Consider the following 19683-nt stretch of genomic DNA (forward strand, 5'->3'; position numbering starts at 1 on the left):
ACCATCTAGTTGAACAGGTAAATTATTAAACTATTATCTTGATCAATTTAATAAAATACTTTGTTTATAACTAATTTGATAACCATTTGATTATGATTATGACTATTAATCCTTAAATCAGTATCTTAACTGGTATAATAATTAATCCAATTTTTAGTATCTTGATTCCTAGACCTGATCTGCCAGGAACTCATGGGTCTCATGCCTGACCTTGAATCTCTTCACTTTTAAAGAACTGAATATTTTTTAACCAAAAAAAAAGACTAAATTGAATATTTTGCACTAAATAATGTTTACAGAGCCGTGATTTTCTGTCGCATTTAATGGCTTCATGTTGTTGAGAAATTAGTCAACTTGTTTCATGTTGTCAAAGGGATTTCTCGCTGGTTTGGCAGCACAATCCAAAATAATCCAAGACCCATCATCTTCCAACTAATAAAAAATGTGTTTATTGATGGTCTTTGCTTCTGAGAAACCTCCACCTGCCTACCAGATTATCAGTATGGAGCCACAGAAACGGAAATGAAGACGGGCACTTTGATGATGGGTTTTTATTTAATATCATAATGAGAATGGGTCCAGTTTTCGAATACAGTCATGAATAATGATACCTAGAAACAAGTGTACGACCCCACGTGGGCTTTCCCGTCCTGAAAATATATGATGTACTAATTAGGTGTCTGTCCATCATTACCTCTCTCAAATGATACACTGTCGGGTGTCGGCATTTGCCTTGGACATTTACCATTCGTGGACATGATGATCTCTTAGGCTTTGGTTTGGACTTCCTCTCACTGACCATGGCCCAATAAAAACCACTAAGCCATTGCCCTATCAAATACTCCTTTTGTTTCTATTTGTAAAAAAAAAATATATATATATATATATATATCATGCAGTTTAAAAAACAGTTTAAATATATTAATTGTGTTTAAAAATAAAAAAAATTACACTACAATATCTTTGATTAATTGTATTAATTAAACCTTTATTTATTACTTTTTATGACTATAAATGATAAAATTATGAGGGATAATTTTAAGAGTTTATAATAAATGCATATTAGAAACATGATTTTATTTATATATAAAAAAAATAAAAGTGATAATTTCTTTCATAAATAAAAATGAAGAAAGTACATCAAACAAAATGTGGATTGTTAGATCCAAAAAACAGAAAATCAAAAACAGAATGTGGATTAGGTCTACCGTACCCAAAAAAAAAAGAAAGAAAGAAAGGGTGGACTGGTTTGTTGGCCAATAAAATTATGACAGCTAGTATTGTTTTTGCTGATGTGTTTTTTTCAACCCACCCCTGCTGACTGTACTGCAGGCTTCAAAATTTGTTCTGTTTTTGTCGGACATGAAACCCCGTAAACCTGCAAGTCTGGCGACCAGATTTCACACGTCTGAAGCTTTCTTTTTAACCTTGAGAATATGATGCCACATTACATACAAGAACAATAAAATTGAACACAATCCCCACTCATTCAGAATGTGGTACATTAAAAAGCCTAGAGTCAAATATTACAGTCACATTCCCCTCTTTATGCCTTCTGCATTTCTCAGGCAACCAAAAAAGAAAACAAGAAAAGAAAAGACCTTCTACATTTCAGTGTGCATCATGACCTTACGTTTATTTGAAACACTCTATTATACCAAATAGAGTGAAGGGTCATGTGGAAGAGATCATATTTAAGAGGCTTTGTGCGCCAGAGAAAATGTTTCTGAACCCTCCTGACCCCAAGTTGCAAACTAAGAAACTTCTCTTCTGGTATTGAATCAAGAATGTCTTTCAATCTCGGAATATCCTTCTCTGCAAGAATCACTGAGAATGCATCCCAATTCAAAACCTCAAAAAATGGTGGTACAAAGTTGTCAGATATGATCACTGGCACACACTCGTAAAATATGGCTTCAACCACCCTTGGGCTGCTTACCTCATACCCTTTTGGGCAAATGCAGTACTTGCTGTTCTTCATGTGCCGGATGTAACTCATTTTGCTGGCAACACCAGGAGGCATTCGGCCAAATATCTTCATATTGGGGTCTTTGTCCTTCCAGTGCTTTAGCAATATTGGACGCAAATAGCCATGCAAACTCCCAGCATAGAAAGCAAGAATAGGCCTTTGATCAGGTGGCCTTCCACCCAGATCTCTAAGAGGGTTTTTTGCTGACCGAACATAAGTTTCTGGGAGAGAAACATCCCTTCCTATTTTGAAGCCCTGTGTTACATCAGCAATACAGAGAGCTTTTATGCAGTATTCCATGTGGTGCCTTGTTTCATATGGAGCCTGTAAGAGAAGAGTAGTTCATGTTTTATTCATGATGGTTTCACATGAAGTAGGTTAAGAGTTGTGCATCTTTTATTCAAGAATGTGTGCTTTCATTCATGGTCTCCTTCTCCATAGAATAAGCAATCAGGTAATTTTCTATTTCATGTTTCTTGGCATCTTGGACATGGATACCAAGGAATAAGATATCAAAGTAAGGATTTTCATGCTTTGCATTACAACAATAAGTTGTCATTAGAAGGATACTATTGATCATTTATAAATGTTAACAAGCCAAAAAGAATCGGATGTAAAACCCCCATGATTATTTTGTCATCTAATGCCTCCTGTTATGCCTACTATAAATGAGCATCTTTAACAATGCCCAATAATGCATATACCGAGGTTAAAATGGTGATATGCCATATGCTTCAGAACTGTTGAGTTTTTCACTGATATGCAACCTAAAGTAGACAACTAGAGATGATGCAACTCAGCATGATGCCTTAGAACATATACTGAAAATGGTTGTGAAATCTTCCTCTCATCTATATTCTACAATAATATATACATATATAAGGTACAAAATTTATAGGAAGCCACACTATTCATATGCTATCCGTATGCTTCAAACTTCATGTAAAGCAAAGGCCAACAATCTAGTTCTTATAAAATAGACTACAATATAGTTAAGACAAATATAACTTATTGAAGTGAAAATATCAGTTGCCAATGGCAAGTTGCCTCAGCGACAACACCACCTCCTTGCAGGCATGAGGATTAGGGTTCGAAACTTGCTCTGGCACCTAGATATGTGGGTCATGTGTTTAAATTGATTACTTAAGAACAAAAAACAAAAAAAGAGAGGTGAAAATATCAGTTTGACACATTTAAGAAACAAATTTCTGCAATCACGCAAGCTAAATAAAAAAGTAAGAAAGATACAGCATACCCAATCATGACATGCGACAAGAAAATGGTCAGCTCCACTGGTTCTGTTAAAGTATGGATATTTTGCTGCAATTTTCTCTGTATAGTCCTTCAAATACTGGCGAAGATTTGTACGATTATGAGAGCTGCGCACATAAAGAGAGTGCTCTAACATACGTGAACTAAATGGCAAATAAAATAGGTGGGCCTTTGCAGGATTCTTCACTACAAAATTCTTGTTTTCTTCCATCAGCTTCATAAACCATCCCTCTGCTGCATAAAGTCCCTCGAGTATAGGTTGATGAAAGATGGGTTTGTCTCCATCCTTGTATATATAAACTTTGAGTGTGCGTTCCATGAGTTCATAGCTCCTGGAAATGCAACCAGATGTTAACCTTGGACACAGTACATCAGACATAGCTCACACAAAGAAAAAGAGAAAGAAGGAGGCATTTGAGTGAAAATAAGGCAAAACCGAATGCCATATTTGGGGAAAAAAAGTATTTAGAAAATGACATTTGATGTTTGCAAATTGAGTACTTTCACTGTCTGATTCCAATAAAAGTATGCCTCAGAATGATTGTAATTAAGTGGTGATCAGTACTTCAGAAAGTCAACACCCTTCATTCATTTGAAGGACAAACTTTCTAGAGAAAATGACAAGTAAGCATCTTGTAAGAACATTAATGTGTCAAATTAGGATTTTTCAACACTGACATTCCTAAATTTTCAGCATTCTTTCTACCATGTTTCAATACTAAAGTTTCTAATTTGGTATTAATGTTCTTACGAGGCCCTTACTTGTCATTCTCCCAACCTTTTATGTATCAATCAAAATAGACATGGATAAAGAAATATTAACATAAGCCTAACTACAAAGTTCATATTACCTTAACTCCTTCAAACTAACCTTTTAAACATGGAAACATTGCGGAAGAGAGGAGCATAAAGTTCTTTGTCATGTGCCACCGTAGAAGCGTGCATAATCTCCAACTTAGCAGCTTGGATTTCCCGGTCAAGTTTGGAGGGCCATCGCGGTTTCTGCAATCAAAATTGAACTACAGCTCACAGTAACTACTATTTTTTTCCTCAAGAAAACTACCTAAATTTGGACTATAGGACATGTTTATACCATTACACGAGACTTAGCTCGATGCTTCACTAATATCTGGTTCATCTCTTGTATTAAAGTTCTTGACTTAGGTGGCATTTCACACTTCATTTTCCTTCTCCCAAGAATACTTGTTGAAACGCCATTCTGTGAGTCAGCTGAATCATTTTGCTTCAGAGAAGAACCAGCTGACGAGTTGGAATTTGGGTGGGTCACATTATCAGGCATAGGAGACTGGAAATGAATATAAACTCCCTCAGCTTCACTTGAATCCATATTTTTGTCTTCTACCAATTGATAATTTGTATAAATATCACTTTTTGTCTTCAAAATTTGCTTTGCTGAAAGGTCATATTCACTTTTCCTGCCTAAAATTGGCATGAGATTATTCTTAATGCCAACAACATTGAACTCTGGGCTCTCATTTTTATCATCAACTTTCTTCTCAGGGAAACTATGGACGCCATTCCTATCTGTCCCAACTTCCAAAGCATCAGTAGAACTCTGTCTATCATTTTTCATTCCATTTAACCACTTTGGATAATGGGTTCCATCACTAGGAATGGAAATATGTACATTTTTCTTGATGCCAGCGAAAGCAGAAAAATTAATAGAATCTGAACCATTAATTGTTAAAGGATTCAAAGCAGTAGAAAACTTTGTAGCTGAATGTAACAATGGAAAGCTTATAAAATCATCCCTGTGCTTATGATATTCTTGCAATGAAGAAGACCAAGGAGCATTTCCAACTGTAACCAGTATTGACTGAAACAGTAGGGAGTTAACAGCCACTATTCCCAATAGATAAAGCCATCTCCCATTTCCAATATGGCACAATCGGAACATTTGAGAATATTCACTCTAGTTAGGCCAACAAAAGAAAAGACATTAACTCACAACAGATATAGCACCATAACTTCTTGATCAAGCTTCTTAAATGAGAAACAAACACCCAATCTTCCCATCATTGTGCTGCATAAGTTCCCTAGCACTGAAGTTCAGCAGAAACTCAAATTAGTAAACTAGAGGGTCATGAAATAACGGAATATTAGATACTCCGTAAACCGATTACAGAATAACAGTGGGTACGAAAGAAAGCACGAAACTGAACGGAAAATACGAAAAGAAACATTTGGGGGTGAAAAGTTCCACTTGTTCTTACCAGGCACCTGAGCAAATCAGCTAGGATGACTAACAATTTATGCTTGTGTGTGAGAGTGAGTGAGAAAAACGACTGTATCATTCCCAAGCATTCATAAGTTAAGAATAATAAAGCAGAAATTGTACTTGTTTGGTTTCTGCCAAAAGCGAAAGAAACAAGTTAGAACAGCAGAGTACTCACCCAGCCGTGGAGCAGAGTGAAACTTGAAGCTGGATCTTCTTTCGAACTCTCCAATGAACCAAGCAGAGTAACCATCATGCAGTTGCAGAACAGATCAAAGTATCAAGCTAACTTCCATCGTTCCATCGAAGCGTCTTGTTTTTTGTTTTTAACAATTACTTTAAAGCAAAAAAATTGCTAATTTTGTTTACATTCCCTATCTAAGTAATTGTCGATGACCGTCCAGAGTCTGAGGTCGCCTCGTGCGGTCAATAGTGACTGTCGAAGAGAAGGTCCTCCCCACGACGTCGTTTCCTCTGTAGACGGAGCATTGCCAATTTCAAGATTATCGTTCTTGTACGTTATATTAACCAAATTGCCCAAAATCCAAATTTCCTGCAAAATGCTTGAAACTTCCAACGCATCTAGGATTCTGTTTGTCTTGTCACTTCGGTCTGGGGGAAAATAACTCATGCAGAGAACATGAATTAGTAGATAGGAAAAGATTATAGATTTATAAAATAAAATAAAAAAGAAATGTTAAAAAAAATTGTAAGTGAATGGATTACATTTTAAAGTCCGCTACCTTGTGAGATAAGGAAAATCCCTTGGAGTTGGCATTTATCTCAATTTTGAATGTTCTTGTTTTATGTAGGGTTTATAGATTTGAGTTGGTTTAATGTTGTGAAAAAATTAAACCGAACCAAATTAATCAATTCACTAAAATTTACTTGTTTGATTTTTTTTTAAACGATTTGATTTGTTTCTGAACAGTTTAATTCGATTTAGTTTATGTTTAGATTAAGTTTAAAACTTTTTTATGAGATAATCTTCATAATCATTAATATATATTCATATTCACTTATATTTTTAACTATTAATTATTATTATTATTATTATTATTATTATTATTATTATTATTATTTATAAAAAAAATTTCTTAGGTACAAAAAAAATTCTGTTTAACTATAATAAAATTTGGCTCGGTTTGTTCAAATTTCCAAAAGAAAAATCTGAATTGAATCAAATCAATTAAGTTTGTTAAAAGAAAAAATAAATCAAACTAAATCTCATTTATAATCAATTTTAATTATTTCATATTAGTTTTTAATTATTTCATATTAGTTTAGTTTGGTTTAGTTTGGTGAAATTAATTTAAATTTACCTTGCTCGATATCTAGCTTGAAAGATGAACTGATTGCATTTTGTAGCTCACTGCTTACCCTTGCTTGCGAGATGTCCAAGATTTCGGGTTGGGTTGAGAGCGTTGAGTAATATCATCTGTCCTGCTAATGATGATATTGGGGGGCGGGGGGGGGGGGGAACTAAAGAAACTTTGTATATTTCAAATGAAGCCGAATAAAATTCATATAAACAAGCCGAAGAAATACCAACATCCTTTCTACATAAATGATTCCATCAAATTAGATCAATACTTAATAAACATCATTTTAATTTAATCAAGAGAAGACTGACATCATATCATTATCCATAATTAAACTATTATAAATATACAATAACAGCACTATAGAAATCAAATTCTCATTCCCATAGTAAGTTAAGAACAAATCATAGCAGTCAACTTGATAGATAACATCTTTGCGTACAAGAACAAGCCTTTCATAATTCATGCACAAGAAATTGGTCCAATCTTAACTTTTCATCATGATCTAAATCATTCGTTCAATCATCCATCTCTCAACAATGTTTCCATTCATATTTTTTTTAAAAAAAGTTGTAAATTATGATTTATGATAGAATTTTAAATAAATGCTAGAAACTCATTATTTTTCTTAATAAAAAATGTGATGATTCTATATTAATATAAATTAAAAATAAAAATTAAACCTCCTCTCTCAGTTCCTTAAAAAACATGTGCATGTTTTGTGTGGGGGTGGGCGTTTTTTGAGGACTAAATACCTTTCTTGAGGCTGACTCTAACATGTCCAAAATATTTATTTTTTTTTTTTGGTAGGGTTCTGTATACTAGACAACTGAGCTAATGAATATTCCTTATTTTAGCTATAAATCTTAAGAGCTAGAATTGTAAATATTGGAGGATTTTTTTTTTTTTGCCCAAGAAAATATTAGAGGATTAGTTGTAAATTACAAAAGTCTTGTAAATATCAGACACAACTAAAAAAATTGTAAAATCAATGTTAAGTTCTCAAACGGTTATTTCAACAAAGCTTTCACAATTTGGAGCTATGAATTTCACTTTTTTAACTAGGCTTTCAAATTTTCAAATCTTCTACCAGTCTGTAATTGATTTGTAATTAATCTTTTGATTTTTACAACTGAGATTCTAGGATTTATAAATAAATTTCGTAATTTATAGAGTTTTTAAAATTTAGTATCTACAACTAATTTTTTGATTTTTACATCTGAAATTCTAAGATTTATGATTAAGTTTTCAAAATTTACTACAAAGTGATGGGATAGGATATTTTTGTCCATTTATTTTTTAAACCTTGGTTCTTCCAAGTCATATCAATTAATTGGATTAGATGGTATTGTTGGGTCTAATCTAACCGTATACATAGCTTGTTGGTATATATTTTTTATTTCCTTTGCTTGGTGTTTCGTTGGGGCAACTCCAAGTAGAAAGTGTATTCAGAAGCAACAATTAATTCTCATTATACATCTTTAGGTCTTGATTTTACTTTCAACCAGGAGCTGAGTTTTAAATAATCTTGTTAGACATGATTAAACCAAGATTAAAATCATATGAAGTCCAATCATGTTACCCAACAATCCAAGAAAGCATGCAACAGAGCAACTCAATAACAAAGCTATGAGTTTACAAGTGACCCAGCTTGTAAGAACTGTTATATATACATGAGTTAGGAATAGGATTTGTCTTTAACAGCCACTGACCACATCAATAAAACCACAATTAGATAGATTATATGCAACAGTCTGAACCCAGATGACTATTTCAGAGAATGCAGTCTCAATGCCGAGCTTTTCTGGATAGTTGTTTCCGAGCATCATATTGCTCATATATCATGCTAATTTTCTCCACTAAATCAAGCTTCTTTCACTGCAAAGATATCATTATTGCTTGGGGCTGATCTGAGAAACTCTAGTGTACCACACTGAGTGAAGAATCATATGAAATAAAGACTTTTGTGCCACTGGAAATGCTTCTGCACCTTCTTTACTCCTAACTGCAATTTCTGGTACTTCTCTTCTGTTACTGAGAGAAGTATGTTTCTTAGATGAGGGATATCTTTTTCTTCAACAAATAGAGCAAATTCTTCCCATTTCAATACCTCAAAGAAAGGAGGCACATAGTTATCTGATACGATCACTGGCACACATTCAAACATAATGGCCTCCACAATTCTTGGGGTGTGAACCTCATAGCCTCTAGCACATATGCAATACTTGCTACTTTTCATTTATTCCCTATAAGTTCTTTTACCTTCCAAATCGCGTGGCATTGGGCCAAGAATTTTCATGTCTGGTATTTTATTCTGCCAGTGTTTTAGTAGGATTTCTCGGAGGTAACCATGCAAGCCTCCAGCAAAAAAGGCAAGAATAGGCCTTTCTGAAGGAGGCTTTTCTCCAATACCTCTTACTGGATCCATCATAGAATGTACATATGTAACAGGTAGAGTTGTGTCCTTGCCTATCTTGAATCCTTGAGCAATATTAGCATTGCAAAGAGACCTAATGCAATTTTGCATTAGCCGCCTTGTGATCCGGGAGGCCTGCATTTTCATCCATCTCATTAAATCAATGCAGAAAAAACTTAATTTGCAGAAGATCCAGGTTCAAAAACATGAACGACAAAATTCAAGTGATTAACACATAAACAAGAGTCCAGGTCAGAGACCATCATTTTCTTCTAACCAGATATAAAGCTTTCAATGCTAATTTTTTCCTGCCAAAATACTCTCTGTGCTAATTTTTTCCTGCCAAAATACTCTTTGTGCTAATTTTTTCCTGCCAAAATACTCTTTGAATATAACTACTGAGACAAACAATAGGTTAATAGAAACATTAGAATTTTTTAATACATATATACATGAGAACAATGAAATCACTACTGTATGATAAATTTTAGTATTTTGGCCCCCTTGGTTTGAGTATGATCAGGACAATGGTATGGCAACCATGCTATGATCTGATCAAAGTTCTGAATCAATACATGCTCTAGATTTATGAATAATTCCTAAACAATGGTCCTTTTTTCTTTTGCTTAAGCTAACAAATAGAAAGAACTTCAAATAATATCATCCAGCAATAAAGTAATAATGTACATGAATGAGAGTGATGTCCGGAGACGGAAGAGCATACCCAATCATGACAAGCAACAAAAAAATGGTCTGCTCCCTCAGTTCTGTTCCAGAAACGATATTTCTTGGCAATTAATTCCACATATCTTTCAAGGTATTGCTCCATCCGCCTAATTTGGAAGTTTTGTCCAGAAAGATTAGTCCTTAGCATTTGTGTACTGAATGGTAGGTAAAACAAATGAGCTTTCTGAGGATCTCTCGCAATGAAACTTTTATTTGCCTTCATCAATTTCATGAACCACCCTTCTGAAGCATAAAGTCCTCTTATCTTTGGTTGATGAAATATAGGTTTTTCTCCTTCTTTATATATATACACTTTAAGTTTGCGCTCCATCAATTCATAGCTCCTGAAGGACACAAACCCAAAAAAATGATTCAAATCAGTGAAATATTACAGATACAGGCTCCCTACTGAAAGAAGACCCGCATATCCAGGCCAATAAATAGAAAGACGTCACAAACTGGTACAGAAAGTCATGCTATTGATATTTTGAATATTTAAATTTGTAGGATTAAAACTATAGAATTGCTGATATATGTCAGAAATTCGGAAGTTCAACCAAGATAACCATTAGTAACACTAGCACCAAATGAATACAAGATGGCATACTCATAGAGTAAAGAAAGGAAAGAGAATAATTTACTTTGCAGTGCTTTATATCTTGCATATTGATCAATTGCCAGGCTACCTTATAAACTTGGAAACGTTTTGAAAAATAGGTGCATAGAGCCCCGGAGCATTTGATATTACAGGGGCATTCTCAATATCTTGTTTTGCAGTTAATAGTTCACGGTCATGTTGAGATGACCACCTTGGCCTCTGTCGGCAATTGCATGATATGTGAACATCAGGATCCTGTGTAGAACTGAAAATTGCTTAAATGGGAAGAATTAAAGCTCAAATTCATACCATAGATGAAGGAGAATTGTAAGTCTGAAGCAATAAAGAGTTCATCTGTGATATTGATGTTGGCTGCACCAACTTATTCCTTATGGATAGAATACCCATCTTAGACTGCAAAGTAGATCTTGACAGCTCAGTCTTTTCATTCTTGTGTTCCATTTTCACCATACTTTGCATTCCACTTCTGGTCCGAGAGATAAGGAGTCTTGGTGGTGGAATAATAGTGTACAGGACAAAATCAAGTATAAGAAGAACTGTTTTAAAGCCATACATTTGTGTAACAATGAAAAAAATTGGAAGAGGTACCGTATGGCTAAGAAGGAAACTAAGAGAGCTGTGGGTGAAGCTCGTTCTAAAGCTTTTGAAGAATTTTATAAGAGCCTTAAGACGAAGGAAGGAGAGCGAAATATTTATAAGATTGCCAAGAGTAGGGAAAGAAAATCAAGAGATCTAGAACAGGTAAGGTGTATTAAGGATGAAGAAGGAAGAATTTTAATTACAGATGATGAAATTAAAAATAGATGGGAGACTTACTTTTCTAAACTTTTCAATGATGGAGAGGATTCATCTAGTAACTTGGAGGATTTAGTAACTGGTGAAGGGGAACAAAATTTGTCATTCTATCGAATAATACGTGATAAGGAGGTAAAGGAAGCTCTTAAGAAAATGACAAATGGTAGAGCCAACGGACCTGATTGTATATCTATTGAAGCGTGAAAATATTTAGGTGAAGAAGGGGTGAGATGGTTAACTAAGTTATTTAATGTGATTTTACGGTCCAAGAAAATGCCTGATGAGTGGAGGAGAAGTACATTAATTCCTATTTATACAAATAAAGGAAATATTCAGAATTGTACTAACTATAGAGGGATTAAACTCATGAGCCACACAATGAAATTGTGGGAGAAAGTAATTGAGCACAAGTTGAGATTGGAGACAAGTATTTCTGAGAATCAATTTGGTTTTATACCAGGTAGATCAACTACAGAGGCGATTTATCTACTAAGGGGATTAATAAAAAAGTATCGTTGTGAAAATAAAAATCTACACATGGTTTTTATTGATTTGGAAAAAGCTTATGACCGTATACCAAGAGAAGTGCTTTGGAAAGTGTTGGAAAAAAAGGGAGTACGAATTACTTATATTAAAGCCATGCAAGATATGTATGAGGGGGTAAAAAGTAGTATAAGAACGCCTAGTGGTCAAACAAAGGATTTTCCTATAAAGATTGGACTACATCAGGGATCATCTCTGAGTCCTTATTTGTTCAACTTATCTTAAATGTTTTGACGGAATAAATTCAAGGGGAAATTTTGAAATGTATGCTCTTCGCGGATGATATAGTTCTTATAGCAGAGACAAAAGAAGAGGTTAATTGCAAACTTGAATTATGGAGGAGGACATTGGAGTCGAAAGGTTTTCGTTTGAGTAGAAGTAAGACGGAATATTTATATTGTAAATTTAGTAAAGGACTATTCAACAATAATTTGGAAGTGAAATTGGGAGATCAAATTATACCTCAAGTGGAAAAGTTTAGATATTTGGGAGCCATTATTCAAAATGATGGCGAAATCAGTGGAGATATTTCACATAGAATTCAAGCTGGGTGGTTTAATTGGAGAAAAGCTAAAGGAGTTATTTGTGACCGTAAGGTGCCTAATAAACTTAAAGGAAAGTTTTATCGCACTGCTATCAAACCGGCAATGTTATATAGTAATGAATGCTGGGCTCTAACGGGATAGCAAGAGCATAAAGTTGGAGTAGTAGAGATAAGAATGTTACGATGGATGTGCAGACATACACGTAAAGATAAAATTCAAAATGAGCACGTACGCGAAAAAGTGAGGATGGCACCTATTGAGGAAAAAATGGTAGAAAATCGGTTGAGATGATTTAGGCATGTACAAAGAAGACCAAGGGAGGCACCAGTGAAAAGAGTGGAATATATAACTTTGAGTCCAATTAAGAGAGGTAGAGGAAGGCCTAAGAGAACACTTTTGGAAGTTGTTGAACGCGATCTCTTAATTAATAATATTCCTAAAAGCTTGATAAATGATAGAGCACAATGGCGTCTTGCAATCCATGTAGCCGACCTCACCTAGTGGGATAAAGGCTTGTTGTTGTTGTTGTTTTGCATTCTACTTCCATTTGAAGATATGTTGGCAGTAGATAATAGAGCGGACAAGTTTACACCTGCATTCGTAAATTTGATACCCTCTGAAGGAACTTCCCTTGATATAACTTGCATGTTATTCACCTGCCTTTGAGGGTTACCAAATACTAATTTGCTGTGTGCTTCAGAAGCCAAGAGCACTTTGCTGATGTTATCAATTGATCTAGTCTGCCCTGTGAGACCATGTGCATGCGTGGGTCCCTTTTGAGTGGAATTGTAATTTGAATATTCAGTATCTTCCACTTTAAAACTCCTATCAAGCACGTCACGTTTCTCCAAAATGAACTTCTTTCTTGAGTTCCTTTCCACATCAAGTACCAATGCATAGTCTAGAGCATCTTCTTTCGAACTAGAACCATGACTAACTTTAGGCAAGGAACTGATTCTAGTTGATTTAGACATATCCCCTCTTCTCGTTGCAGGGATTGCAAATTCAACAGGTGGTTCTTTTGAAGGTCTATGAAAATGCGGTATAGAAAATGTTGTCCAGAAGGGAAATGTAAAACATTGTGAAATAACCAGTATAGCAATTAAAATGCAAAGCAATCTAATCTTCCCCTGAAACCACCTCTGAGCTAAAGCAGAAGCACTCATTTCACGTAAAATGTAACCAGTCACTTCAAGCACACTTGAATGGCTCCATACTAGAAATCCATCATCACAACGGCTTTAAATTTCAATGTCAAGTACTGAAAAGTAAGACAGAGACCAAAAAAAACAAAAAAACAAAAAAGAGTATACCAGATGAAGGATGATCAAATAAAATCAGTTCATTGATTTAACTTAGAAGAGCATTAAACCAGAGAGAGAGAGAGATCAGAACATTAAACCAGTACTCACCCATGAATTACGATACACAGCAAGCTAGTCATGATCGCATGTAGTAGACAGGAAATGAAAGAACTTCAGTGTCACTTTGAACCGAAATTGGAAGAAACCTCCTCTGCTTGCTATGGAACACTACTGCTCTCTTTCTTTCTTTCTTTCCTTTTTAGTTACAGAAAACAAGATCAGATTCAGAAAGTGTCAGACTTGTAGCCACCAATAATTGGGATATCTTTGTTTCTCTGTTAAACGTCCAGTTAAAGATTAAGAACTTATCATGACTTAACACCACTCAATATCCCTGGCCATATGCCAAACGTTAGCTTCAATTTTATTTTAAAACAAATTATGCATTATCATGAAGCTAACCCAAGAAATAGCTCATTTGAAATGATAACGACATATTACAATATCAAAAACCTAAAATTACGATGAATTATTGCATCCATAAGACAAACGGCATGAATAATATAGGATTTCAATATGCATAAGCCAAGATCCAGTTAACATTCATTAATTAGTAACAGCTCTAGGTTCCTTTAGAGTTCACGTAGCATCAAATCGTCTAGTTATTGCACTCCAACAGTTTCCCACGGCATCCTGATTTGTAAGTCTAATATCTTAGATTATAAATTTTGATTGTACGTCTACTGCTTGTTATCCCCAATTCGTCCTTAGAGATATGCGCTGTTTTCCTTGTTCAAGATGCATGTGAGGTAGCTATACCTAAACAGTTCAACCTACAGTAGACTCGAAAATAAGGGTCAGGCTTGACAGGCCGCCCGTTTAAGCCCGTTTTAATAAGGATTCAGGCTTAAAAATTTGATATTTTTTGGGGTAACCAGGCTTCGAAGCCCAGCCCTTTTAAGCCCTAGGAAAATGGGCTCAGGCCCGGGCGGCCTGTGAAGCCCGTTTTACTATTCACAAAGTATTGTTTTCACCTCTTTTCAGATAATATGCAAACATTGATTGGGTGAATTATTTTGTGCCATTTTATGGTAATTTTTATATTTTATCTTGTGATATATGTATAGATATATATTTGATAATAAAAAAATTTAATTAATAATTATTGTATGTGATGATGAAGAAGCTACAGAAATAATTAATATTGAACCTTCGCCTCCATCTTCCACAAGTGGACCTACATTTGAGGGTTTTAATATTTTATTTATGGATGATAATAAGAAAGATCTTGATTAGGATTGATGATGATGTTTTTCTTCATCTTATTTAGACTTTTAAATTTTTTGTTTATTTTTTAAATTATGTGAGATTTTGGTTTAATATATGTTGAATTTTAAAATATTCACAATAAATTTTAATGTTGAATTTTATTTTATTCTTATTCGGGCTTACTGGCCAGGCCCTGAGCCCTATGAATAAGGGCCGGGCTTCAATTTTAGAGTAAAATTAATGTAATTGGGCTTTAGGGCCTAGGCTTATAAGGGCCGGGTCCATAAGAGCCGAGCCCATATGGGCTAAGCCCACCCGTTTACCAACTCTAGCCTACAGTATACAACTAAAGATTCCAGTCATGGGCATTGTCACACAGTGAAACGCCAGTAACAAAGACAACGATGAATAAGAAGATAGGTCCATATAGAACAATACAATGCATAAAATGTTGAAACTGAAACTCAAGACCACGACAAACTGATAATGCAAAAGTAAGGTTCCGTCGACTTCTCCAGGTAAAATGGAGAAGAAAACACCATACCCTCGACCATTGCGAATAACGGTAAGTGACCTCTGTCGCCGTCCAAAGCTCAGTCAACCGCCGTCAACAGAGCACTCTTCGCAAAATGCTTCTTCTCGCAGCACAGTGGCTGGCCTAGGTTGGAAAAAGGACTTTTACTGGTGAGAAGGAGAGAGGAGTTACTTCTTCTAACACTACTGCTCACTTAGAGCACAGAAATGAAATACAGATTTGAAATTTCATAAGGAATTACGAAGAGAAAATACCCGAAAGGGACTTCCATGTGCACCTTCAGCTAGCAACGAAGCCACTACGCTCCTTCTTTCGTCACTTTCTGGGTCACTGAAGCGAGTCGAACCAAGCAGAATATGAAAATGAGTAAATGACCCCAGTATTTCAGATACTTTTGATGGGTTGGGCACTACTTTACAGGAGTTGGATTACCGTCAAAATGGATTTGAGAGTGATAATAAAAGGGACATAAAGTTCATAGTTGACACAATAATAGATCTCTTGATAATGTTGGAGTGAAACAATTATTTGAGTATAATAAAAGAACTACTCACGTGTAAGTTACTAGAGAAGTTGCACTTGAAGATGATCCTCGTGAGCTTGTTGTTTATCTGCACAAACTTTAACTTGTATATTTTACTTAAGCTTATAAATCAACTGGACATGCATGAAAATTGTATTAAAAATTCATGGATTGTATTTTGTACATCCATAGACTTTTTGTTGTTCATCTGTACAACTTTAACTTGTACATTTTACTTAAGCCTATAAGTTACTTAAGCCTATAAGTCAATTGCACACGCATGAAAACTGTTTTGAGAATTCATAGATTGTGTTTTGTACATCCATAGACTTTATATTGTTTACCTATGCAACTTTAACTTGTACATTTTATTTAAGCCTACAAATCAACTAGACACGCATGAAAATTGTGTTGTAAATTGATGGACCGTGTTTTGTGCATTCATGGACTTTTTGTTATTCATCTACTCAACTTTAACAAGTTCACAGTTTTACAACGTAATTTTCACATATTAACAAGTAAATATCTTTTAGTAGTAAAATTTTTATTCAAAGTTGATAAGTTATTAGCCAATATCACAAATTTATAACTTAAAGTTCACTTACTCACAATTATATGTTATTAGATTCACAACTAAAGGTCCAAAATTTCTAATTGCAAATAATCAGCTAAAATGTTCAGTGACAAGAAGTTTCAAATTTTACAACTAGAAGTTCACAGTTTCATAGTGTTGGGTTCACATATTAACAAGTAAATGTCTATTGTAGTGAAATTCTTGTTCAAAGGCGACAAGTTGTTGGTCAAAATAAGAAATTGAGCTAACTTCGTGAGTTGTTGATCAATAATTACCCAAGTAGAATCACGCCCTGATGAACCAAGCAGTTGTACGCTTAGCAATTTAAATTAGATTAACTAATTATATAGTATAGTGGCAACTTAGGTCAATTCCTTAAGAGGTGTAAAGATTAAATTTAGAGCTTCCTAATGTAGTTAAATTAAAATAAGAAGTTCCAAGAGTTGATTGATTTTAATTGATTAAAATAAAATACTAATTAACCTAATTAAAGCCTAAAGACCTAAACTAGTGAGTTTGTGAAAGTGGAATGGAATAAGGTACTTGAAATTGAATTAATGCTCAAATCATAACTATTTATGAAATATGAATTAATCACCCTTAATTCTTCTCTTCCTAATTAAATCATGAAGCCATTAGGATAATTCTCTCTAGCAACTTAACCCACTAGGGACCTTAATTAAGCTTATAATTCTAGAGCCCAATTCAATTTTCTAATTTAGTTTTAGGCCTAAGTTAGGTGATTAATGGTAAATTTTGGCAAGTATGATAATCCCTTTACACCCCCAAATGACTCCCAAAATTATGATGGATCATAAGCAAGCTCAACAAACACTCCCAAGATTATGATAAAGCATGAGCTAGGTTAAAACACTCAAAAACATTCAAAATTATGACACATACAAGAGTGGATGAAATATATAGCTCAACATACCAAATGAAGTTTAACAATAATCAAGTTAATCTCCATACAAAAATATCAACCATGATTATGGTTGTAAAGCCAACACATAGTAATCCAAAATTATAGTCTTACAAGTTTATTAATAGAGAAAAATTAACAAAAATAAAATAAAATGGTTACAAAATTGAAGATCAAATGGTTCATTGAGCTTCCATCCTCCTCCAAGCACCCAAAATAATTTAACATTCAAAGTTCTTCAAGTTCTCCATAAAAAGCTCAAGTTGGCCACACTCTTCCATGGAACCAAGTAGAGAATAAAGCATGAAATGGATGATCAAGTGGTAGGGATGTGTAAAGGGGAGTGTGCGGAGAAGAATGGGAGTGATTTGGTGATGATCTAATGGTTAGATAAAGAGAAATGGATGAGAGAAGAGGGCTACCATGGCTGAAATTTGAGCGAAAATGTAAATGAGTGCGTGGTGGCTAGGGTTAATGTTTTAGGTGAAAAATGGCTGAGAGGGGTGTGCATTCCAGCTACTTAAAGGTTGAGGTACACACTTCCTACATGCTCAAACAAGTGGCTTTTTCTTATTGGCTTAGAGGGAATATTCTAAGTAAGAATATTCTAACTTATTTCATCAATTAATCAGATTATTATCTCCCTTTTCAACCCTAAAAGTGATGCCACTAATGCCTAATTTAGCCCTCTTTCATGATTATTGACCAGTTGCAAAAGTCCAAGTCCATATGTGCCACCTAAGTCACAAAATAAACATAAAATCAAAATCAAATATTTATGTGACCTAATAATTAAATTCTTGCATGTGAAATTAATTAATTATCATGGAAGAATATTAATAAATTAAAATTCAAGGGTAATGACATGTGCAAACTCATGCATGCACATAAAACCTTAATTTGTTCAAAAAAGTCAATAACCCCAAAATGTAATTTTTATTTTATAAATCCCAAACCAAATTAAATTTTTTAAAAACAAACTTCATATTCATTCTTCTAGGTATAAAACACATGAAACACAAAATTAACTCAATTTGTCATAAAAGTGCAATTTTGGACCAAAATACATTTAGTGCACAATTTTGCCCCTTAAGTGATTTTCTTACTTTTGACACCATGAATTCACCAAAATGAGGAATATTATAACCTATCCCAATATCCACCTAACATTAGGAGGGGTTAACTTAATCACCACAATCACATAACCAAACTATATTCTAATACTTTGTTTAAACAGCTTGGGCCCAAGACTCAATTTTCAAAATTATTAAAATCCTTAACATATCAGAATATGACATAGTGGAAACTAAATGTATGTATTTATTATACTCATTGCATGCCATAAACCGCATTATAAAGTTAGAAACTGAGCTATGCACCACAGCATGTGGCACAAAGCAACGAGCAGCTCCTCTCTGTATCATGCGCCATGGCACACATGATAGTTTCTGCAGCTATCATATGATAGTTTGCAAGATGAACTTTTGACATGCTCCATTTCCATAAACGGTGTTTGATCAAAGTGATTTAAGTGCCCACACGAAGCTTATTTCATAAGCTAACTAATGAGATAGGTTTGAATACAATCTAATGGTTTGATCAAAATTTGAACACCCAGGTGCAAAAAGTTAACTTTTTTAAAAAAAAACTTAGCACACCCAAGCGATCAAATCAATCACATTGTCTTATTAAATCATTTTAAGCCTTGAACCAAGTCTAAAAGAACCTTATGCACCTGATTGACCAAATTTTATTACATATATACACAGATCAAGATTTGGCCATTCAATAGCCTAGTTCCACATTTCACAACATTACATCAAACACATTAGTTTGGTTATATTTCCACAATTCTCATGTCTTCACATTCACAATATATTCACCACAAATTCACAACTAAATCTTAGCCTTTGTTTCTCATTTCACCACACATACACACGTATAGGCTAAGTTTTACTAAAACTCATAATAATTCTCAACAATCATAACTTTAAAAATGCATGCATATCCTACAGCAACTTATATACATAATATTCACAAGAGTCGTGTTCGTTATACAAAATTCAGAGATTTCACAACAACCACACATTATACCGGTCCTAACTCTTTCAAT

The 19683-nt window shown here is 34.3% G+C and overlaps 2 protein-coding genes and 1 pseudogene across 5 annotated transcripts; all 3 read right to left on the minus strand.

The window, feature by feature from the left end:
- Positions 1-1447: 1447 nt before the first annotated feature.
- Positions 1448-5844, minus strand: LOC129293438 (probable glycosyltransferase At3g07620). 4 transcript variants are annotated; one of them, XM_054931413.1, is made up of 6 exons: positions 5656-5843; positions 4335-5304; positions 4113-4243; positions 3225-3573; positions 1940-2293; positions 1448-1852 (listed from the first exon to the last, which is right to left on the minus strand). In XM_054931413.1, the coding sequence occupies exons 2-6, from the start codon at positions 5157-5159 to the stop codon at positions 1622-1624; spliced, it is 1890 nt and encodes a 629-aa protein (XP_054787388.1). In that variant the 5' UTR covers positions 5160-5304; positions 5656-5843; the 3' UTR covers positions 1448-1621. The 4 variants fall into 4 exon arrangements, with proteins under 4 accessions (XP_054787388.1, XP_054787387.1, XP_054787389.1 ...); XM_054931414.1 differs by having other exon boundaries at positions 1657-1815; positions 5656-5844; XM_054931415.1 differs by having other exon boundaries at positions 1688-1827.
- Positions 5845-8450: 2606 nt separating this feature from the next.
- Positions 8451-11195, minus strand: LOC129292553 (probable glycosyltransferase At5g03795; annotated as a pseudogene).
- A 1568-nt stretch (positions 11196-12763) lies between these two features.
- LOC129292554 (uncharacterized) lies at positions 12764-15997 on the minus strand. Its single transcript, XM_054930117.1, has 3 exons — positions 15806-15997; positions 15561-15674; positions 12764-14002 (listed from the first exon to the last, which is right to left on the minus strand). The coding sequence occupies exon 3, from the start codon at positions 13607-13609 to the stop codon at positions 12941-12943; it is 669 nt and encodes a 222-aa protein (XP_054786092.1). The 5' UTR covers positions 13610-14002; positions 15561-15674; positions 15806-15997; the 3' UTR covers positions 12764-12940.
- Between the last annotated feature and the right edge of the window lie 3686 nt (positions 15998-19683).

The sequence above is a fragment of the Prosopis cineraria genome, unplaced genomic scaffold (assembly GCF_029017545.1).
Source record: "Prosopis cineraria cultivar Desert tree isolate PC_DT_omini unplaced genomic scaffold, ASM2901754v1 PC14, whole genome shotgun sequence".
Classification (NCBI taxonomy): domain Eukaryota; kingdom Viridiplantae; phylum Streptophyta; class Magnoliopsida; order Fabales; family Fabaceae; genus Prosopis; species Prosopis cineraria.